Raw genomic sequence first — 22,324 nt, forward strand, 5'->3', positions numbered from 1 at the left:
AAAAGAATATTTTGTCTATTTTTATCAGATGCAGTAAATACGTTTAGTTAATTGTCCAGAAAGGAAAAAGGAGAATTAATTATTTGCTACTTATTTTCATATAAAGCCCCTAAAATTCTTGCATATTTATTATTGGGTCCTAATATTTTTCTTGATGCGCAAACATTTTTTTTTTATATTTTTAGAATTAGTGTAATTTGGGGGGGGGGGGGGGGGGGGTTTGTGATAATTTAATTGTTTTTAGATTTTGAAAGTTCATATGTAAAAGTTTAATTAATATAATTAGATTAGCTAAATGAGTCAAGATTTATAAGACTTGCCTTGAATTACATTTCTAAAAAGTATTTGGTAAGTAAATTACTTCGATAATTTAGTAGTCAAAGTCAATTAGTTAGACATATTATTTTTATTTTTATAATGAATAAGACGATATGTAGATTAATTTGGTACCAATGAATTATTAAGCAGTACGTATTTTAACAAATTTTGAAGCCAAAACCAATTTGTGAATAAGTTTTTTTTCTTCTACATTTAATTACTAAGTTTTTGAAATGATACAGATTACTAGTTTGGTAATAACTAATTAATAACAAATTCTAAACTAGTTCAAACTAGTTTCCTTATAATTAAACTAGAACTAGACATTAAGGGCCTTTTTAGTTGTAGTCAACGCAAATCTAATTCGAAAAGAAAAAAAAAACTAATTAGATATTTATAAATAATGAAAGCTTAAAAGCTAACTCATTTTAATAAATATTTTCTAAGTTGTATAACATTTGATGTTAATAGGAATTTTTCATATTGTGTTGTTTATAGTTAATCATACAATTTTAAACTAAATATTTAACATTTTTTGTATACTTTAACAAATTGGCTAGAGCTTTCAAGTATATCAAAAAATAAAACTACCTTTTTATGAGAATAACATCACGTAATATATAATAACTTCAGTTTTCACGTGCTATTTGCAACTATCTTATCGTTTATGTTATGTATTTTTAACAATTTATCACTTAATTAACAATTCATTAGTACTTTATTTTTTGCTATAATATAATTCGTTAATTACTTTCTCCCTCCGTTCACTTTTAATCACAGTATAGAATTAATATAGCAAAAATGGACAAGAAAATGAAAGTTCATTTTTCGTTAGAAACGAATAAAACAAAGTGATGTAATTAGTAAAGTCCGGAGTTTAATTGGAGGATGTCACTTGTTTGGTTGGCAAAAAGAGTTTTCACACAAAGCTTATCAATGTCAAACAAATTGGAGTCTTTTGTTTTTGTATTTATCTTCTTTTCACTAATAGTATTTTAAAGTCCTAAACTATTGATAAGTTTTGAATTTGATCCTCATATTTGGTACTTAAAACACATGTAACATTAAATTAACAATAATATGTATTTTTAGTAATAATCTTTTAGAAAATACCATTTTATTTAATCTCGATTTGTTGAAATTTTAATATTCTAGATTAAATATTTCCTTCATATATTTTTACTTATTTATAATAGACTTTGCATGTCCGTTCAGAAATAACAAACAATAAAATACATATTTTATAAACTAAAAACACCCATATTAATTGGTGTAAAGTCTTTAGCCTCGTTTACACATGATTAAAAATTAAATAGGACTGAAGTTGAAGTTTTATTTGAACATACAATTTATATTTTTAGGGTTGTATTTTTTTTCCCCATAAACATGAAACCCTACAATTTGTTGTGAAAACTATAAAAGGAAAAATGACCACCTATTTTTTATATAATTTTTACGTCAAGTCATGATTCATTAACAAGATATTTGAATATCTTAAGGCACCACATAAATAAATATTTATGATTATAAACTTTTAAATACACATAATTTTTACAAAACATCACTATATAAAAATATAATCTTTTTCTCACCAAAACATGAACCAATATTTAAAACTTTCTTCTACTTATACACCAAAGAGAAGATAAACTATTTAATAAATAAATATTGTGGAAATTAAATAGCAAAATTGAATGACAACGATATAGTAATATTTTATGGTGGAATACATGTCCCTTGAGAAAATGTTATCTGGAAAGATTTTAGTATAAGCTGTGCGCCACATGTTCTATTATTCCCTCTTCATTTTTGTAAAGAATATTACAAGACATATTGCTACATATATAGTAAAGTTCCTAATTCTTCTAATTATAATTGTAATTAATGATTACATCAAACATATTATAACTCACTCATTTTCATTAATTTGTTGTTGAGAGTTGGCATTTGGCATAAGGTTTGTCTTAACTTTTTTGACCTGTCTTATGAGGGTCTAATAATTGTAAAAATTGTTTTTTTTTGAAAAAAATTCAAATTATGTATCGATATTTGATTTAGTCATTAGAGTCTCTTCTGGCCAACTCAACTCGGTTTCATTTTCCAGTTGTGAAAAGGAGGGACCGTCCAAGTTTTAATGTATTAGATTCCTGATTTGGACTATTTCTTTCAACTATTTTTCTATTATTATTTGACAGCCATTCAGAATCTTTCAACACAAATATTAAATTATATCATATCATATGTTGTTTCCTTCTAATTTCTAATAGCTATACGATAAAACCCAAAAACTTCATTAACTATAGTATAAGATAATTCATGTATCGTAGAGTTGATTGCTTATATATAATCACTCCATTTGTGGAAATAATAACTAGTAATATTAATTAAAAAACAGTTTTTCTTCCGTCTCATTATATATAATATTCTCTGTTTTGATATGATTTTTAAGATTAAAAGGAATTTTTTAAATATGTGGTCCAAAATAATTATTGAGTATTTGTGCAACTGAGAATCATTTCATGAAGAATAACATAGAAATTTTTAATTAAATTATTCTTAATTATAATAAGAGGACTTTTTTTCTAAAAGATCTTCTAAAAAGGAAAGATCGTTAAATATAATGAAATAGAAAAAGTATAATAAAGGGAAAAGGGTCTGATATACCCCTCAACTTTGTCATTTAGAGCTGATATACCCCTTGTTATGAAAGTGGCTCATATGTACCCCTACTTGTAAACAAATGGCTCATATATACCCTTTTCCTCTAACGGAAATGAAAAAATAATAATTTTCAATCTAAATTTTTATTATTTTTTTCTAAAAAATATAATCTCATATCATATGAGTAAATTTAATCCTCGTCAAACATATTCTTTTTGACTTTTTTTTATTTCAATGACTAATTTATAATTATTATTTTGATAATCAAATTTATTTATGTTTCACTAATATTCTTGTAAAACTTATTGTAGATGACCATTTTTTTTTCGAATATGAAATTAAATTACAATACACACAAAAAATAGTTTAATTTTTTTTCTTTAAACTAAGGAATGAAAGAAAAAAATAAAATAAGAATAAGAAACTCAAATAATTATAATAAAAGAAGTCAAAAAATAATTTATGTATGAAAAAAATTAAAATATATCTTGAACTTTTATAGAAGAATCATATATACCACTAAATAATTTTTTAAAAAAATTATAAGTAATAAATATAAATTTAAAACTAATTATTTAAAATTCCATTAAATGAAGGGTATATGTGAGCCATTTTGTAACGGCAGGGGTATATGTGAGCCGTTTGTACAACGGTAAGGGTATATATGAGCCACTTTTATAACGAGGGATGTATCAGCTCTAAATGACAAAGTTGAGGGTATATCAGACCCTTTCCCTATAATAAAATCCTTTTTATATATAAAAAAATAATTAGAAAAGTCACTTTATTGTTCTTCTAATTGGTCTATACTCTTGATTGTAGGATTTGATGGTTTGATCGTGAATAAGTTATTTTGGGATTAGTTATTTCATTATTAAGGTATAAATGGTAAGATAAATAATTTTAAGATGGCTTAATATCTTAAACAAAAATGCAAGATAAAATAGTCCTACATTCTATTCTTAAAATTATTATACCTTATACCTCATATCAAACGACGCCACGTTTTATTATATTTTAAATTCCTAAGTAAAATCCTAACTCCACCGCCACACTCATGAGATATTTGACTGACTCTCCTCTCTAATAATATATATATTATTACTCCTATGTGTATGTAATAGTAGATATCAAACTAATTTCCAACATGAAATATTAATAATCTCTTTATCATGCCAAAGCTGTGGGGTTTTAAGCAGAGAACAAACGGTCATTTTCATATTTTCTTCATTTGTTTTTTTTTTATAATAAATAATTCTCAAAAACTTGTGTGAAACTAAAAGAGAGTTGTATTTACTATATTATATAAGTTTATTTGCAAAATAATAATTCAATGTTTAACCAAATTAATTCACCCAATTCGAACCTATTTCAAACGCTCTTTGAAACTTGTATATTTCTTTGACCTTGTTTAATAACTCATCTAAAAACTGTTTGACGGAAAATACATTCCATCAAGCAAAATAGTTAAATGGAAAGTAATCTCATGCTTTTCTTGCCTTCTTTTAGGCCATCCATAAGAAGGTTCAAAACTTGAGAGACTAATGTTATTAATTCATATCTCTTCTTCAACATTCATTACTATATATTATAAATGGGAAGACCTCCTTGTTGTAATGATAAGGTACATAATAGAAAATGTAATTGGATAGAAGAGGATGCTAACACATCTACATTTGTCTCAATCAACAAACATGGAATTGGTAATTGGGCAACCATGTCTAAGAAATCAGGTACAAACTCGATCGATCGATGAGTTGTTGGTCTCGTATAATCTTTACATTATGATCTAGCATTGGGGATTCAGTTATGCTCGTAATCTATTTTTTCAACATATTATTAAAGTAGGACCCATCAGTGCTTTTGTGTTTCCCAATGTTGGCTCTGATGTTATGTTATTCACACTTCAGTTGTTTCTGATCTAGACATGTGAAACATGCTCACATTGGTTGAGGTCTGAGGGTGTATAATGTAGTTTTCTTAATTTGGTTATGAGTGATTTTGATCGCCTCATGAGTTTACTTTGAGTTCGTTAGGCTTAAGATTCATTTAATTAACAATTTGTCAAGTGCTAAATTTCAAGATTTTTGTAAATGAGTGCAATTTTTAACAGGACACGGGAGATGTGGTGGGAGGAATCAGAAGCAGAGATGGAACAATCGTCTAAAGCCTGATCTTAAACAGGACAGCTTTACGCCTCAAGAAGAGGAACTGATCATTAAGCTTCATGCCACTATAGGAAGCAGGTGTGTCCTCTAACACATTAAGCAATAGTCTCGGTGTATGCTCTGAATAGTTCGATCAAATTCAATTCATCTTAGCTAATTAAAAGTAGTTGATAAGCATCGTGTTGAAGTAATGAAAAAATTTGTTTTCTGAAGGTTGTATTGACAAACATTACGAGTAGCCTATAGTTTTGACACTTCAAAATATTGTAGGTGGTCTATAATAGCACAACAACTAGCTGGGAGAACGGATAATGATGTGAAGAACCTGTGGAACACTAAGCTGAAAAAAAAGCTATCTGCAATGGGGATTGATCCTGTTACTCACAAGCCTTTCTCACAAATCCTCACAGACTATGGTAACATTGGTGGCTTTCCGAAAGCCAGAACACGTTTCGTATCTCTTAACAGAGAGCTAAAAGGTGCATTTATGTCTAGACCAGAACAACTTCAACATTCTTTACAAAATTTCCAAAACTTTAACAGCCTTTGTGTGAAGCTGCCTAAAACAGAAGCTTCAGAAGAGTGCTTCTTTAGCAACAATCAAGATTCCAGCAATATTAATCAACCTCCTGTTGATCTGTTCTCCGAGTTACAAGCCATAAAGTTTGTAACAGAAGCCTCAAATTACAATTCCCCAAAGGCAGTTTTCTCCCATAATCCAAATCCTATAACTGATTGCTCTACGTCTTCGCCTTTGTCATCTTCGTCTTCATCATCAGCATCTCATTCATTAGCTGATAATCAAGTAAACTGGTGTGACTATCTTCTTGACGATGAATTTCTTCCATCAAATTTCAAAGCTCAAGAAGATACGTTAACCATAGAAGAAAAGTTAGTGTGTGGTGGAGCTGAGGATGGATCAAACAACGTGCCATCAACTAAGGATTTTGAGAACTCGTTATCTACAAAGGGAACATCATCGTCATCATTTGTCGAAGCCATGTTAGAATGTGAAAATGACATGTTCTTGAACTTCCCTGGCCTCTCTGAGGATCCGTTTTACTAGTGACAATGCCACTAATTGATGGCGAAGAATTAGACTTAGCTTTGTTTCATGTCTCCAATAGCTAAGTTAATGCAATTTCTCTATTTAATAGAGTTGGGACTGGTCCAAGCTGTTGCAGTGATACACTGTTGAATTGTGCTTGCCTAACAAGTGAAAGTATTTAAGTTTTCGCGTCATCTAATGAGTTTTTAGTAGATACAACCTCCTTTTAGTTTAGCTTGTTACTTTTCACTTCTCCAACACCATCATCATAAAAAGAAACAGCATTTGTTTCCGCAGCATTTTCTGTTTTTAAACATTCTTATCACATTGGTTGCTAGACAAACAAGAGGTCATGTCTACGTAAGCTTTGGTAGGCAGAGTTATCTGGTGCTCTGTTGAATACTACAGAGTACACCCGCGCCATGGCTTAATTTTTGAATCTAGATATGTGTTTATAGAATCTTGAAATTTGTTATTTGTTCAATATGTGCTGAGAAACAATTCTCTAATTCAAACGGATGTTTGGCTAATGGATTTTAATCTCACTCTACTTTGTGGGATACAAAAAGTAAAATTTGAAAAATTTGTCAACAAGAGTACGTGTAATGTGAATATGCTGTGGTGCAACGTATGGGCAACCCATGCTGCCGTCTTATTCTTACAAGAGTTGTTGCTGCACCTCCTATCCCTTTCATTCCATCCTCACCTTACGTGGTTTTTTTTGTTTGCACACTCTGCTTGAGAACACAAGACTCGAGGAGCAGGGGTGGTAATTTCAACCCATATAAGTGAATGAAATTATTTTGTTCATATTAAATTAAATTGATTATATTTTCTTTTCTTTTCTTAAATGGGTTAATATGGTCTTCAACCTATTTAAGCTCATACAAATATAGACAAAATGAGTTAACATGAGAATCTATATCAAGCCGACATAAGTGAGAAATAAAGCAAATTTTTTTTGGTCGATTGGTGAAAGGTGGGGAAGGGGCGCCCGGGGAAGGGAGTATTTTTTTTTTTTGTTTATCGAAAACAAAAAAAAAAACTTAATGGTAGGTTGGTGGAATGTGGGATGTGGAAAGGGGGGGGGGGCAGGGGGTGCCGATGGGGGGGGGGTAAATTTTCATTTTTTTAAAAAAAAACGTTTAAATTTTTAGGGGTAGCTTGGTGATTGATTAGGGTAATTTTTTTTTTCAAAAACAAATTCTTTTTAGGGATAAGTTGGTGGATGGTGGGGGGGGGGGGGGGAGGGGTGCCTGTAGGGAGGGATAATTATTTTTTTTTTAAATGGGGTAGAACTATTTGACCTAATTCATATTTGCCCATATTATATTTGGATGGATTGTAATCCAAACCATTTTTTTTCAACCCATCCAAATCCGATCCAATCCAATCATTTGCCACCCCTATGGAAGAGTAATAAAAAACATTACATGAAGATCTTGGGTTCAAAATCACAGTAATTCAAAATTGAGGAGGGGATAAGATTTTGTTGGGGTAATATATCACAAATATAATAAATTAAGATTGAAATAAAATAACTAATATGACTTAATAAATTTTTAGGCTGAGACACGGATATCTCGCTCAGAGTCGAACCCAGGATTTGAACACTTTGGTGTTAACTTATGATATTCTGATTGATGACAACTCGCAGAAATTAACAAGGAATAATACGAGCAGCCTAGAAGTCATGACAACATTACAGAAAACAACACAAAGCAGGAACAAAATCCTAATCTGGATTAACGAAGCAAAACAGGAAAGGCAGGAGGCTAAAGAAGGGAAAGAAATATTCGTAAACCAATCAACCAAGACTAAGGAAAAGAAATATCTGTAAATCAATCAGCAAAGATTCAAGAAAGAGAGTGAAAAGATCAGAAGATTAAAAGAGCAGCCAAAGATTCAAGAAAGATAATGTAGTAAATCAATCAGCCAAGATTAAGGAAAAGAAATATCTGTAAATCATTCAGTCAAGATTCAAGGAAGAGATTGAAGATTAGAAGATTAAAGATCAGCCAAAGATTCAAGAAATATATTGAAGATCAACCAAGATTCAATGAGTTCATTTAACAAAGGAAGGAATTGATTTAATCATTCACATATCTTATATGGACATGATTCAGCAAATCAATTCAAATAAATCAAGGAATCATCTAAGGATTTTTGATTTATAACTCCCTTGGGTTTCTGAAACATGACATCATCTTTCACAGCTATTTAAACCTGTCTCAGTCTTAGATGTGAAGCACACACTTCACTTGAACTTATATTATAATCTTATTTTATCTTTCGTAAAACTCTGTACACCTGAGAGTAGGAAGATTTGAGAGTAGGCTTTACATGTAGAGGTTGTGTCAAAGAAGAAGGTCTGATTTGCATATCAGATGGGCTCTTAATTGTAACATTCTGTAAGACCAAAGTTCTCAACAAGCTCTTAAGGAAACCCTTGTAATCCAACGGGACTGGATTAGGCACCACATTGGTGATCCGGACCAGTATAAAAACACTCTATGTTATTTACTTACTGCAAGTTATCATTACTGTTTGTTTGTTTTACTAACGTGCAGATGAGTCGACTGACCAGAGTAGGAAGTTGACTGAAGGGAATTTTAATTCACCCCTCTCTTGACTTTCATGTGGGTGCACCAATATAAACATAGCTTCCAATATAAACATAGCTCAAATATGAGATCTAAGCTAAATTTAAAATAGAAATAGGCTTAAGTAGGATTTCATCCCTAGTCTGTAGTAAGTCTAGCTTCTACCAATAGCTAAAGGACACTTCTATGTTTTTTCTATGGGTGCACTGTTTAGTATAGCTTAATTTCTACAAAATTTTCAAAATAGATATACATATAATTTTTTCGAAAGTTAGCGGATGCACGTGCATTCCCTCCATATAGTATGGGTCTATCCCTGATCTCGCTCTCTTTAAGAGATTCAAGCCCACTGCGACATAATCAACACTAATTCAGCAACAATATTCTTGACTTGTCCCCTCCGAAATACAACAACCCAACAATGTTGTATAACTCAAACAACTCCAGATCAGTTGAAGAGTCCAAAGCTCAAAAAAAAAAAACACATTCTTCAACATATAATTATTTTCTTTTATATAGTAAATATAGTTGAAGACTTAGATCATTTTTTTTTTGTCTCACTCTTACTTTCACTACACAAACTCAATATATATAGGGACGAAAATCTTCCTGATAATGAATGGAAGATAATGAGTAGTTAATAGGGAAAGTGAGTGGCTATAGGTTACATTGTTTGTAATAATAAAAAGGTCGAATAATGAATGAAAGGCCAATAATAACTAATGATCACTTTCTTCCATAATTGATGAGAATAAAGAGATACAAATATAACGTCATAACATAATATATTATATTTTATTAATATTAAAGTATCACAGATTCAAAATTAATTGGTCAAATTGATTGCATGTAGGTGACAATCAGTATATGACGGTAACAAAGCAAAAGAAAAGCAAGTTACCTATATTCAAAATTTACCAACAAGAGTTAGGTAGTTAGGTTGTGTTGACCAGAACAGACCACTCACGTTTTGTTGCTTTCTAAGAATGAGAGATGCAACGAATACATGATTTTGATGGATCATTAAATATGACACACCCAACATTAAGATTTGACTATAAATGCCATCTAAATGACGGTTGCTCCAAGCAATCAGTGCTCTAGGTTCATTTTAGAAATTTTATAATTCATTTCATATACCTTAAATTTTTAAAATTCAGTAAAAAAAAGGATATTAATTTTCTTGTTAGAATAAAAATTATTAATATAGTGACCAATCAACCTATGTTTCATCACTTTTTGTTTGCAAAACTAAAATCTTATTAGAAACATCACTAAAATAAACGCGATCTAATAAATAATAGTCGGTCAACAATGTGCCTTATTTTTCTCCGCAAGCGGCGCACTTAACTTAAAAGGGTAAAAAGAGGTGTAGCTGAAGTATCACAGGTCCCAATCCAGTACAATAAATTACACTATTTCTCTCCCATTTTTACTCTTTCCTCTTTCATTTCTAGTTATTCCCCAAAATTAGACCTTAGCTGCAGCTCCTGCAATGGATCCCACTCTTAAAAAGCAACCTAAACCTACTCCTTTCTCCGCCACCACCCCCACTATCCAAAACATCTCTTCACACTTTTCCAAGCTCTATGCAAATCACAAAATACTCAAATCTGGCCATAGACATCCTCCACCTGTTGACACTCATTTACAGGCTAAAACTCTAGCTGCTGCTTATGATTCTTCATGCTCTGCTTTGACCAAGTCAAAAAGCCAACATGGGAGGAGATATGTGCACAAGGATGTTGATAAAGCTGTTGTCTTGCAAGAAAAGGGTGAAATCAAGAAAATACCCAATAAGGAGAAGGAGTTGAAGAAAGAGGTGGATGTGAAAAGGGCTTTAGCTCTGTTATCCAAGAACCAAGATAGTGAAAAGGGGTTTAAACAAAGGCCATCTTTTTCCTTGTCTATGAATGGTGGAGGCAGGAGGAAATCATTCTGCTGCTCAGAGACTGAGTTGGCTGATTTCTTTTCTTGTAGTGCTGTGAAAGTTGTGTCTGTTGATATGCCACCCTTTATGCAGATTCATGCTGTGGATTTTGCAAGAAAGGCTCATGATAGCTTGGAAAAGTTCTCCTCTAAATCACTTGGATTTTCCCTAAAAAAGGTAAACACTTGAATGATTGTGCAATCTTTAGTGATTATGAGATTTCGAGCTTTTCATTACTTTGTTAAAAATGTGTTTTTTCTTGAATTTTTAGGAGTTTGATGGGGTCTATGGACCAGCATGGCACTGTATAGTAGGGACCAGTTTTGGCTCTTTTGTCACACATTCTGTAGGTGGATTCATATATTTCTCCATGGATCACAAGCTATATGTACTCCTTTTCAAGACTACTGTACAAAAAGCAGAATCAAGTTGAAATCTTGAGGTGAAATGAAATTCCTTTTAGCATAGGGAAATTTTTGGGAAAAGATGTTTGCTATCTCTATATTTGTAGTTTTGTACATCAGCTTTGATTTAAAACGAAGCAATGGTAGTTGCATAGTCCCTTTAACTGTGCCCTCTCTCTAATGAGGGAGTGTAGTGTAGTGATGAATGGCATATTTGAGTAACAAATTGTATACTGTTACATTTTGTCCTCTGGCTCAGAAAGTAGAAAAAAATTTATTAAATGGTGGTGCCCATGATGGAGTGATTGACAGTACTTGTAAATGGACCATCAATGGAAGTTAAAGAGGAGAACCCTCTAGTTTTACCATAATGTAGAAACATTTTGGTGTCTGTGTAGATGAACTGACTTTAACTAACTTTAAATTTTCATATCTTGTTAGTTCTGAAAAAGTTACCACTAACCAATGAATGTGTTGGTACCCTTTGCGTGTTCAAAGCCCCAATTGATTCTTTGATGTACTTGAAAGGAAAGAAATGATTTTTTTACAGTGGAGGGTTTTGATCAGTTCCATCTGTTGCTACTGTGCATACAACTGGCTAGTTTTCTTCTTCCTGCATTTGCTCTATAAAATTTATGTTGGACCATCAGTGTATTTCTACTATAGTAAGTAGTTTCCTAAATCACTGGGCTAGTTATTTATTTGGTCAAGCGATAGGATTTTTATCTCAGATATCTCGCGGGATAACTTGTTCCCTGTTAAACAAGTTCTTATACTTGTAGCAACTCCAAGTTAACTAGTCAACTAAAGGTTTCACTAGTACCATTTTTTCCAACAGAGTATTGTAAGTGTCAAGTGATTTTGATAGCTTGCTCTTATACTAATGATAGTGTCAAGTTACAAATTGGAAATGTTTTTTTTAAAAGAATTTCTTGGAAATGACTAAAGAAAATGGATATTAGAATATTCAATTAGTAAATAGAACTTGTCTCAAAGCTCTTACCATAACATTAAGCAAGAACTCAAACTACCAAAGGCAATGGGGCAAGTAGACTATCTATTAGCAACCAAATTTTACACACACGAGGAGATATTGAATGAGAAAATATGTCTCAAGTGAAAGCATAAACAAAATGTCGCTTTGGCCGAGTGGTTAAGGCGTGTGCCTGCTAAGTACATGGGGTTTCCCCGCGAGAGTTCGCATCTCTCAGGCGACGATTACTTTTTTTAAAAAATTTATTTTGTTCTGTAATCGTATTTTTTTTTCTCTCTCGAATAAACAAGTGATTTTCTCACTCATTTTCCAATTTATATTAGCTTTCCGAAAACAATTTATGGAAAATTGATAGTAATAATCTCAATAAACTTGATAATGTTTTGATAAAAAGTTAGTATGAAAATTAATACTGATTATATTATAGCTGCATGTTGGTTGAAAGAAGCGTATGTGTACGATCTGCATGCCCTGGATTGCTATGTCTAATACAATTATAAATAACGATTTTAAATATTTTTCTCTAGCCAACCAATCACACGATAAGAATAAAAATGGGCTAAATTTGAAATGAGAAACGGATATGGTTTTGAGCTTTAACGTTTTGTGGCCCAGCAGATTCAATATCATCGAAAGATGTTTGTAATTCTACGTGTTACTAATAATTTAAAATATAATTTTTTATTAGCGTAGCCATGATTTTTCTTACGTGATTCAGAATAATTACTGACAAAAGTGAAAGAGAGTTTAGGCATACGCAAAAAGGAAATTGATGTTCTGTTGGTTTTGGACCAACCAAAACTCGAGTTACGAAAAATATAAGAAGTACTTATGTCGTTTACTTTTATTTGTCACTTATTTCTAAATAATTTTTATTTTTACTTGTTATTTTCGACATACATCACAAAAAGACAATTATGATTTATCTATCTTTTACTCTTAGCATTAAATTCTACTATTCTCCAAATGATTTTCTAAGAGTTAATACTAAACATCAAATAAGCGAAATAACATGGTAACTACCTATCTATATCAATAGTTATTTTCTTAAAGGTTATGAAAATCAACTAGTGACAAGTATAAATAAGCAAGGGGAGCAATTTCGTTTTAACTATTTAAAATTTTATTTTAGCAAATGATGAGCGTTGAGAAAAATTGACTTAGAAATAATAATAATAATTAGGTAATATATAAATAAATAAGGTAATATAGAAATAAACAGAGGTCCGCAAAGACATGGTTGAGTGGTTAAGAGGTGAGTCTGTGGGAGATCTGAATTTAGCTTCTCATTCATGAGCTCGTCGAATGAGATTTGTCTAATACAGGTTACATTTTATGTGTTATTTACGAGTTATTGCACATTGAATATATCAATACTCACCCCAAAAACAAAGATCGTAAATCTCTAGAGGATTCGAAAGAAAATAGATAGAGGAAGAAAAAAATGAAATCTCATGGCTAGATATGAAAATTTGATTTTTTCTTCTTCTTAGAAGTTAGACCTTATAAATTAATAATTCTAAGAATGAATACTTAAATGAAGCACAAATCATTATGGTGGAACAAATAAAATCTTATATATATATATATATATATATATATTATAGAATCTACATATAAAATAAAAGATGAGCATGGAAAACAACATAAAATCGAGAAGGTCAATCCCAAGCAACTAAATTTCTACTTTTGCGAATTTTCTCAATAGACATAATGAAAATATAATTCAAAGTTGATTTGATCGCTTCTTCATGATCGTTAATTCACATTTACATCGGACCTCGCTTTGCAACGAGGGAAGGTCAGCATCAAGATTAAAAAGAAATTGAGGTTTTTAACTTTTTTTTTTAAGGTAAGAAAGTCACTTTGTGACTAATGTCTTGCTTAATTTAGAAAATAGTACGTAATTAAAATGCGTGTCCAATTCGGCTTGAAAACCTATAGAATTGTGATTTGAAAAAATGTTACTTTATCATAGCACTAATTATTGTACCTCATTTTCAGCAAGAGAAGTTAGATTCTGAAAATTTTAAAATAAATTAACAAATATTGAGCAAATTAAGAAATAATATTCTTTTCGTCCATGTTAACTTGTCTAATATTGACTATACATTCCCGGAGGATCAATAATATAATAATAATTTTATAATATATATAGTTAACTAATAAGAATAAATTAGAAACTTGAATTAGAATTTTTGACCAAACTGAAATATTATCTAAATCAATTTATCAAAATAATATATTTTTCTAAAATTTTACAAAACTAATATAAACGTAGTTCACAATAACGTTTTAGAGTATATTTCGTTTTTTAAAAACTAACAGCGTTAGGTTGATATACGTTACTGTAAGTAACGTTTTAGGAGTAAAACGTTATTTTGAGTAACGTTTTACTCCTAAAAAGTTATTGTGAGTAATACTTTAGGAGTAAAACATTACTGTGAGTAACGTATATCAATTTAACGCCGTCAACTTTTAAAAAATAAAATATACCCTAAAACGTTACTGTGAAATACGTTTATACTAGTTTTGTAAAATTTTAAAAAAAATATATTATTTTGGTAAATTACTTTATATAATGACTTAGATTGATCAAAATCTCCTTGAATTAGCTCTTTATTTTTAGTTATAAGTGGAGAAGTAAAAGTGGACGATGGCATAGGCGGAGCCGTGATTAAGAGTTTGGAGATTCTAAATTTTCTTTAAAACTGTCAATTAATTTTGTTAGAATCTCACAAATTAATATACATATATATGTTTAACTAATTTTCTAGTACAAATACAGAATATATGAAAAAATTATTGGATAAGCTTGAATCCACAAACCTCCACCTAGCTTCACCTTCGTGGACGAGTAAATAGTAATGTCATGAAGTTGATGCCACCAAATTATTAACGTACCATATATGGAAATTAAAAAAAGTCATAAGATGAACATACGAATTAGCCCATCCATATATATATGATATACAACCAATGAAAATTTGACATTTCTCAAAAATAAAAAGCATATGGGAAAGAAAAACAAATCAATTCCCATCGATCATAGTTTTGTTCCACGATTTTATAATGTTCCATATTCCAATCTTGATGTAACAGTAGTAAAAAGAAAACGAACATCTAAAAAGAACATTATATTATAAGCACATTAAAACGATACTCTAATAATAAAATGAATTTTAGCATATGTGTCACTTTCGAATTGGGTAAAGGACCATAAGGTGATGACATGATGATATAAATAGTTACGAATAAGACGTGAAAAATCACTATACCAAATCCTTTGGCTTAGAGCACATTTTAAATACCCAAAGTTGATAAAGTAGTATAAAGGAATTTGGGAAGGAGTTAGTCACTTTCATGCATGAGGACCCAAACATACCGCATGCGGAATGGATGAGATTCCTCTATTCTTATTCAAAAATAAGAAACACTTCGATCTCTTTTATAGATCTTATATTATAATATAATATTAACAGACTACAAGGAACTCAAGTTAATATTATAATATAATAATTGAGTGCATAATCAAATAATATTTATTTGCAACGTTCAGAAAGAAACTATTGAAGTTACATAAATTCATAATCAATCCTCTAAATCCGCCTCTGTGTTGGACTAACTATGAATACCAAACATCATATTATTATATCGAATATGAGAAAAAACTATGATGTAGAGAAGGAAGTATCAAAGGCACATGTAAGTAATACTATGTTAAGTAAAGTTCAAAGTGAACTTTCGATTGAGTTGTTTTTTGCTTGACTTTGAAGTGTGTGGGTAAGCAAGAAAAATTAGGCAAAAGAGAGAAACAAAATTCTACTTACATACTTAAAAGAGTGAGGTTAGGCCAATTTGATGAATCATAAAAGCTTCTTCCAACTCTAATTGCTAAGACAAATTAGGGTTTTGTATTAATCATATGTGGCCCCAAACTAATCCATCTATTTAATACCAAACTATATGATTGATTTTTCACGCATAATCATCATTAATTACCCAAACCTATTAAGACTACTTGGTGTTTGTTTTTGTTAACTAACACATGCACTTTAGTGACGCTAAATTCTTTTATTCAAGGGAAAAGGTAGGTATTGTGGTAGCTCGTCAAATATAATTATGACAAATTCAAAATTCATAAACTCTATAATTTTGACTATATGTAGTTAGAGATGAGAAATTGCACTTCTATTAAGATGAGAGAGGATAAGGAAAAAGTAGGACAAAATTTATTCACGCTCAATATTTGTATAGGATAAATTTATTCACGCTCAATATTTATATTAATATTGTAAGTATAAGATATGTGTATTTACGTAAATCGTTAATTTATTGATTTGGTTAGACTTTTATTCAATATACTTTTAATGTTTTCAAATCATGTATAACCAATTTATATAACTTGATTGACCTTTCTATTCATCATCGTTATGTTTTCAACCACAATTTTTCATGATATAGTACTAAACTTGTGTAACGAACCCAAATTCGGAACACAAATACTCAAGTAATATGTAATCACTGAAAGCTAAATTATGACAATAATACTTCAACTATAGAATTTCAATGGAAAATAATAAAATTACTACTTTCATCCATGTTTAATTGTTATGATTTTTATTTTTAGAGTCAAATTATAAAAACTTTGACTAATATTTCATATTGATATGGAAAAAATTGTAATTTATCGTACTTTTCATATAGTTTTTGAATATCTAAATTTCATGTTAAAGATATCGATTTAATGTAATCTAATTTAACTTTAAAAATTAGTCAAATTGACTTTCGAAAAGCGCAACATGACAAATAAAAGTGAACAAGGGAGTAACAAGTAACTAAAGATAGAAACAAGAACGGAGATAAGAAGCTCAGATTCTAGAAGAAGACATGAGAAACAAATGATTTCTTTCACAATAAGCATAATCTCTCAAAACCGCAGTTATAACCCTTTTATCTCTACTCAACCTGGATCCCAAGCAAACCTATTATTGGTCTGTCTTATTCTTGGGCCACTTCGTGGTTTAGCCTTGGACTCAATAACTTGTCTACCCTCTCGGCTATCCGTGATCACAAGTTGTAAGGATTTTTTTTAGATATATAGAGAAGAAAATTTATGATTTAAATTATACTTGAATAAACTAGAATTTGTTAGGCTTTGTGTTGTACTTACTTTTTCTTTCCTATTTTGGAGTTTCAAAATTCAAACCAAACCAGCAAATTCTTTGGGATGCCATCCTGGCCTATGTTTTAATAATAATTGTGTTTACTTTCTACTTTCTACTAACAAATTATTGGTTTGTCTCTAACCTTGATCCTATTAATTAAATTATATACATAAGAAAGACATTAAATAAAAAGTACACAAGTTAAACTAATGAATTAGAGAAGGATGAATTTGTTGAATTATTTATATAACTTTGAACAATTTCCATGTTTTGATTCATAATGATATATAAATTTAACATACTTATCAAAGTCATATACCAATTTTATTAGTATGAATGTAATGAGCTTCGTTTTATATAAAATTCATTATTCAAATAAAAATATCTTATTAAAAAATTAAAGATATATTTATCACTTCACCGTTAATAGAGTTATCGGACTCTGAGGGAACAGGGTTGAATTTAATAATAGTAATATACGGAGCATGCACATCTGTAAATCACGACGCCATTATTATATTACTGCTTAATCTGCGATTTGTAAGGCGTGTGATCCCAAAAATAATCCAGATTAATAAAATATTAATCCCCACGCGCCCATTATTAACCACTCCAATTTCCTTAATCCCAAACTTAAAAAATACTCCACGTAAACCACGTGTCTCCCTATAAATGCGAGTACACAACACAGCATAAACCAGGCGATTTGTTTTCATTTCTCATCTCCACTAAACCTTTTAGATCCTCTCAGCATACCTCCCCACTCACCATTTTTAAGTTTAATTTAAACTACCTCCATTTTAATTTATTTGATATAAATTATGAAGATTAAGAAAAATAATTCATAAATATTTGTGCGTTTGTCGCAATGATAAAAAAAAAAGAGTTAAATTTTAACTCTTAAGTGATATAAATTGGGAAACAGCGAGTACTAAAGTGCGCCTGGGGTTACAGTGCGCACCCTAATCTTCATCTTCCTTCCTCTCTACCTCACATCACAGTAGTCTCTGTCTCTTTCTATGGCTTTCACTTTCACTCTCACTCTCTAATAATAAATAAACCCAAAATATTTTCAAACCATACTCACTTTACACTTCTCTCTTCCCTCCATAATCACTTAGGTTTTGTCATTTCACTCGTTTAGTGTTAAATAAAATTCACACTAATCCTGGTTTGTATATAACTGTGAATTGTTAAAAAATGGATCCACCAATTATTAATGAAGGTTCATTCTCGGCGGCGAATCCTTCTTCTTACAGTTTGGCTGAGATTTGGCCGTTTGCCGCAGCGGCAAATGGTGGAGGAAACGGTGAACTTGGTGGAGGAGGACTGGGACTCAGAATGAGTAGCTTTACGGGTTTGTTAGAAGCAGCTGCAAACTCCATTAATGAATCTACTCTGACGGAGCAGAGCAGAAGAAGCGGCGGAGCTGGTGGTGGTGATGGTAGTGGTAGTGGTGGAGGTAATGTTGGTGTAAGGAAGAGGGATGTGAACTCGGAGGATGATTTTTCTAAGTTTGTCTCTACTAGTGATGCTAATGATTTGGTAATTATACTACTAACTTTTATTTAATTCCTGATGTGGATGGATTACTGTTGATTTGACGTTGGAAGTTGTTGAATTAGCATCACCTTGATACCTAATAATTTAAAATTTCTCGTTGAATTGAGCTACTTTTACATGTTAATTATGTAATTTGTTATCTAAACCAGATTCATTCATCCTAATTGGTGTAGATGTCAAATCAAACATGTACTAACCAAATCCTGGATGTATGTGCTAATTGGTTATTTGCTTTGTGAACAATTTTTATTCGGTTCAACTTTAGATTTCATAACTCTAATTCTAAGTCTTCTGGTGACGAATTCTTATCTTGACATAGTTTTCAGATTTAACGAAGCAACTTATTGATATTCATATCAATTCGAATCATGTTCAGGATGGTTCAGTGGCCAAACGTTTGAAAGTTTCCCAATCTAAAGAAGAAAATGGAGTTTCAAAGGTAGAAGCAGAATCAAGTTCTCAGACGGCTAACAAGGGGACTGAACAAAGTAGTAAACCTGAGCCACCTAAGGATTACATCCACGTAAGGGCAAGAAGGGGTCAAGCTACTGATAGCCACAGTTTAGCAGAGAGGGTAACATTTTCTCCGAACGTCCCTTAACTTTTAATGATGCAAATATTTCTTGACAGCGGCTGAGCATAATCTTAATTTATCAGGCCAGGAGAGAAAAGATCAGCGAGAGGATGAAAATTCTGCAAGATTTGGTTCCTGGATGTAATAAGGTCAGTAATCTTTTTGAAGTTATCTATACTATTTATCTGCCTTGAGCTTATGGCTAGTGGTGGATAGTATATGAAGGGTGACATTTTTAATGTGTCTACTGAGGGGAACTACATCAATATTTTGTGTTCTCTGTTAAGATTGAATGCATGTTTCATGTACAATTTGCATATTTTGCAAGATTTAGTTTGTAACTTTCTTACAGGTTATCGGAAAAGCACTTGTTCTTGACGAAATAATAAATTATATCCAGTCACTACAGCGTCAAGTTGAGGTAGTTCCTCATCTTCTCTGTATTGAAGTTGTCCTTTTTTCAACTCAAGCCATAACCTCATCCGCTTTGCTTTGCTTTGCTTGAACTTTCCAGTTCTTGTCCATGAAGCTTGAAGCAGTCAATTCAAGGATGAACCACCCTATAGAAACCTTTCCTTCAAAAGATGTAAGTTATATGGTGTTTTTTATGATATTTTTTCCTTATCTAAGAAACCTGGTAGATGGAGTCTGATTTATGTTGATCTAAAACACAGCATGTTTCAGCTTCAAATTTTAGAGTTGATTATTGGTTGACAAATAAAAATTTGCTGGAGGTTCTTCTATCTGAATTTGTTTAATTTAGATATTGTAGACTTGTTAAGGGAGATTGAAATGATAAATACCAGTGCCAAAACTTTTGACAGTGGTAGATATGTTTCACTGTGCACTTTGTATATCATATTTTCTCCTTGCTGCAGTTGAAAATCTCTATTACCCAAAGACTGGACCTAGGAGTTCAAGAAGTTTCAAGCACCATGATTATGAGAAATTATGTGAAGGTCTATCTCAAAAAAAAAATACTAATAATTAAAAAAAGAGAAATTATGTGATAGTCATATAAAAAGTTATTGAATTAGTTGATACTGATATGTTCCTTAAGCATCCGTAGAGTGCTTGACCTCTATGCAACTATATTTCTCAAGAGAAACATGATGTGCTCTCTCTGGTCCATGTAGGAGCATATGTGGAACAAGGAAAGATTGTGCTCTCTTTTGATACGGACCTTTTTCATGTACCAATTTGCTATTAAACTCGTCCTATTCGGTTATCTCAAGGTTGTGTCAACAGGAAGAATTTTGCATTAGTGTATGGAGCATTCTACGTCCAATTGCATTTCTAAAGAAGCTTGTACTTTAGATTAAGGTTCATCCAATACAAAGTTCCTCTTCTTTGTTGATTGGATAACAGCTGGGATTTTTTTTCTCTTGATTGCATATGGTGTCTGTTCGTGTAGTTGAATTTCTGATAAATGTGCCTCGACCACTTTTTCTTGTACTTCTTTCCATGTGTTCTTTTTTTTCACCTCATCTTTTTGGGGCGGGGGAATCGGTCTTGAAGTTCATCACCATTTACAATTCATTTATTACCCAATACTGTATTCACAGTGATGATGTTTACGGTTTAGTATTGAAAGTGAAGTATTAGCTTTTTGTAGCATTGCTAGATCTGCACTTTACCATGTGAAATTAAATGATGTAATATTTAGGACAGATGTAGACATTTTCCAATAGGTTTCCATGCCATCTGGCTCCACAATAAAGTCTATGACGTACTTACTACTCTACTTCTTTTGCCCCACTTTTCAACTTTCACTTTCCCAAGTACTCTGTCCCTCTCGATCTTTTGTTTTGTTATGTATGATCTTACCTAGTTGATTATTTAGAAATTGACTACATGATTTACTCCTCAACCACGATCTGTGTTGTACATGTGTGACCTTATGCGCACCATCTTAAACTACATAACAAAACCGAGTTCTCAATTACCAACCGAACTTGTACTTAATGTTTTCATTCATGCATCAACACTTTCCTATTTATCTTGACTGTATTTTCATTATCAAGTTAATCTCTAAAATACTCACATTCCTTGCAACAGAATCTAGTGCTTGATTCTTTTCATGTTTTTGTAAGTATAATTTGGGTGGAAAGCTTCTCACCACTTTATTGATTTCATGGGACCTCTACTTCTCTTTCAGCTAGCACCATCAGCTTTTGATACGAGTGGAATGATTTTCGGCACTCAAGCACCGAGAGAATATGCTCAAGGGACACAATCCGAGTGGCTCCATATGCAGGTTGGCAACAGCTTTGACAGAGCAACATGACAGATACCCTAATGAATTGGAATATAGATTATTCAGGAACATTAGCCTCCCACAATTATTCATCATGTCTTTTAGAGAACCTTGGTACTGGATCCAGCAGCTGTGTTCCACTATAGAAGAAGCATTCTTAAATGTGTAATCATATAATCATTTCCAGTAGAATTGTCTGTATTATCGTTGTACGATCAAAGTCGTCCAACTCAAGTGTACTTGTAATATGTTTGTATTGATATAAGAAATAGACTAAGCAAACTTTATAATCTAGCTCAAAGAACAGAAATTTCTTAGTCTAGAAGCTGATAACTAGTTGTATTTGTTAAGATTGCGCGATAAATTAGAGAAAGAAAAGCAGAGGTTTGGCAGGCAGCAGAACACGATTCTTCTACTTTAAAGCAGTGGGGCTGAAGTAGCCAAACTACTATACCAGTTAGATAGATCTAAAAATCAATGGGTCTACAACACTTTTAGCTTCACTAGGAAATGTTTCAGTCAGTTAAGCAATTAATAATGGGATTCAGGAATAAGTCAATTCTGATTTTTCTTTTGTTCCTTTTTTTAGCAATTTTTTTTTTTAAAAAAAAAAAAAATCTCTACTCTAGGCTCTAT

The 22,324-nt window shown here is 31.4% G+C and overlaps 3 protein-coding genes and 1 non-coding gene across 7 annotated transcripts; all 4 read left to right on the forward strand.

The window, feature by feature from the left end:
• The first annotated feature begins 4,431 nt into the window (after positions 1–4,431).
• LOC101250007 (transcription factor MYB35) lies at positions 4,432–6,429 on the forward strand. Its single transcript, XM_004236471.5, has 3 exons — positions 4,432–4,712; positions 5,093–5,225; positions 5,418–6,429. The coding sequence occupies exons 1-3, from the start codon at positions 4,574–4,576 to the stop codon at positions 6,211–6,213; spliced, it is 1,068 nt and encodes a 355-aa protein (XP_004236519.1). The 5' UTR covers positions 4,432–4,573; the 3' UTR covers positions 6,214–6,429.
• Positions 6,430–9,877: 3,448 nt separating this feature from the next.
• Positions 9,878–11,529, forward strand: LOC101263691 (uncharacterized). Its single transcript, XM_004236117.5, has 2 exons — positions 9,878–10,905; positions 11,000–11,529. Exons 1-2 carry the CDS (start codon positions 10,294–10,296, stop codon positions 11,159–11,161), a joined length of 774 nt encoding a protein of 257 aa, XP_004236165.1. The 5' UTR covers positions 9,878–10,293; the 3' UTR covers positions 11,162–11,529.
• A 738-nt stretch (positions 11,530–12,267) lies between these two features.
• On the forward strand, positions 12,268–12,349 carry TRNAS-GCU (transfer RNA serine (anticodon GCU)). The gene has a single exon. It is a non-coding gene; the product is annotated as a tRNA-Ser (tRNA).
• Positions 12,350–17,993: 5,644 nt separating this feature from the next.
• LOC101263397 (transcription factor BHLH089) lies at positions 17,994–21,982 on the forward strand. Of its 4 annotated transcripts, none has more exons than XM_004236116.5 (6): positions 17,994–18,839; positions 19,234–19,431; positions 19,515–19,580; positions 19,784–19,852; positions 19,946–20,017; positions 21,590–21,982. In XM_004236116.5, exons 1-6 carry the CDS (start codon positions 18,495–18,497, stop codon positions 21,716–21,718), a joined length of 879 nt encoding a protein of 292 aa, XP_004236164.1. In that variant the 5' UTR covers positions 17,994–18,494; the 3' UTR covers positions 21,719–21,982. The 4 variants fall into 4 exon arrangements, with proteins under 4 accessions (XP_004236164.1, XP_069151363.1, XP_010318955.1 ...); XM_069295262.1 differs by lacking the exon at positions 21,590–21,982 and adding an exon at positions 20,568–20,886; XM_010320653.4 differs by having other exon boundaries at positions 18,233–18,839; positions 19,177–19,431.
• The last annotated feature ends 342 nt before the right edge of the window (positions 21,983–22,324 follow it).

This window comes from Solanum lycopersicum, chromosome 3, assembly GCF_036512215.1.
Source record: "Solanum lycopersicum chromosome 3, SLM_r2.1".
Taxonomy (NCBI): domain Eukaryota; kingdom Viridiplantae; phylum Streptophyta; class Magnoliopsida; order Solanales; family Solanaceae; genus Solanum; species Solanum lycopersicum.

Excerpts from the sequence above, each read along its gene's own strand:
- LOC101250007 (XM_004236471.5), top strand. The coding sequence starts at position 4,574 with ATGGGAAGACCTCCTTGTTGTAATGATAAGGTACATAATAGAAAATGT. Across the intron at positions 4,713-5,092 it reads AACCATGTCTAAGAAATCAG|GACACGGGAGATGTGGTGGG; the intron begins GTACAAACTCGA and ends AATTTTTAACAG. Across the intron at positions 5,226-5,417 it reads CATGCCACTATAGGAAGCAG|GTGGTCTATAATAGCACAAC; the intron begins GTGTGTCCTCTA and ends AAAATATTGTAG.
- LOC101263691 (XM_004236117.5), top strand. The coding sequence starts at position 10,294 with ATGGATCCCACTCTTAAAAAGCAACCTAAACCTACTCCTTTCTCCGCC. Across the intron at positions 10,906-10,999 it reads TTGGATTTTCCCTAAAAAAG|GAGTTTGATGGGGTCTATGG; the intron begins GTAAACACTTGA and ends TTGAATTTTTAG.
- LOC101263397 (XM_010320653.4), top strand. The coding sequence starts at position 18,495 with ATGGATCCACCAATTATTAATGAAGGTTCATTCTCGGCGGCGAATCCT. Across the intron at positions 19,853-19,945 it reads CACTACAGCGTCAAGTTGAG|TTCTTGTCCATGAAGCTTGA; the intron begins GTAGTTCCTCAT and ends TGAACTTTCCAG. Across the intron at positions 20,018-21,589 it reads AAACCTTTCCTTCAAAAGAT|CTAGCACCATCAGCTTTTGA; the intron begins GTAAGTTATATG and ends CTTCTCTTTCAG.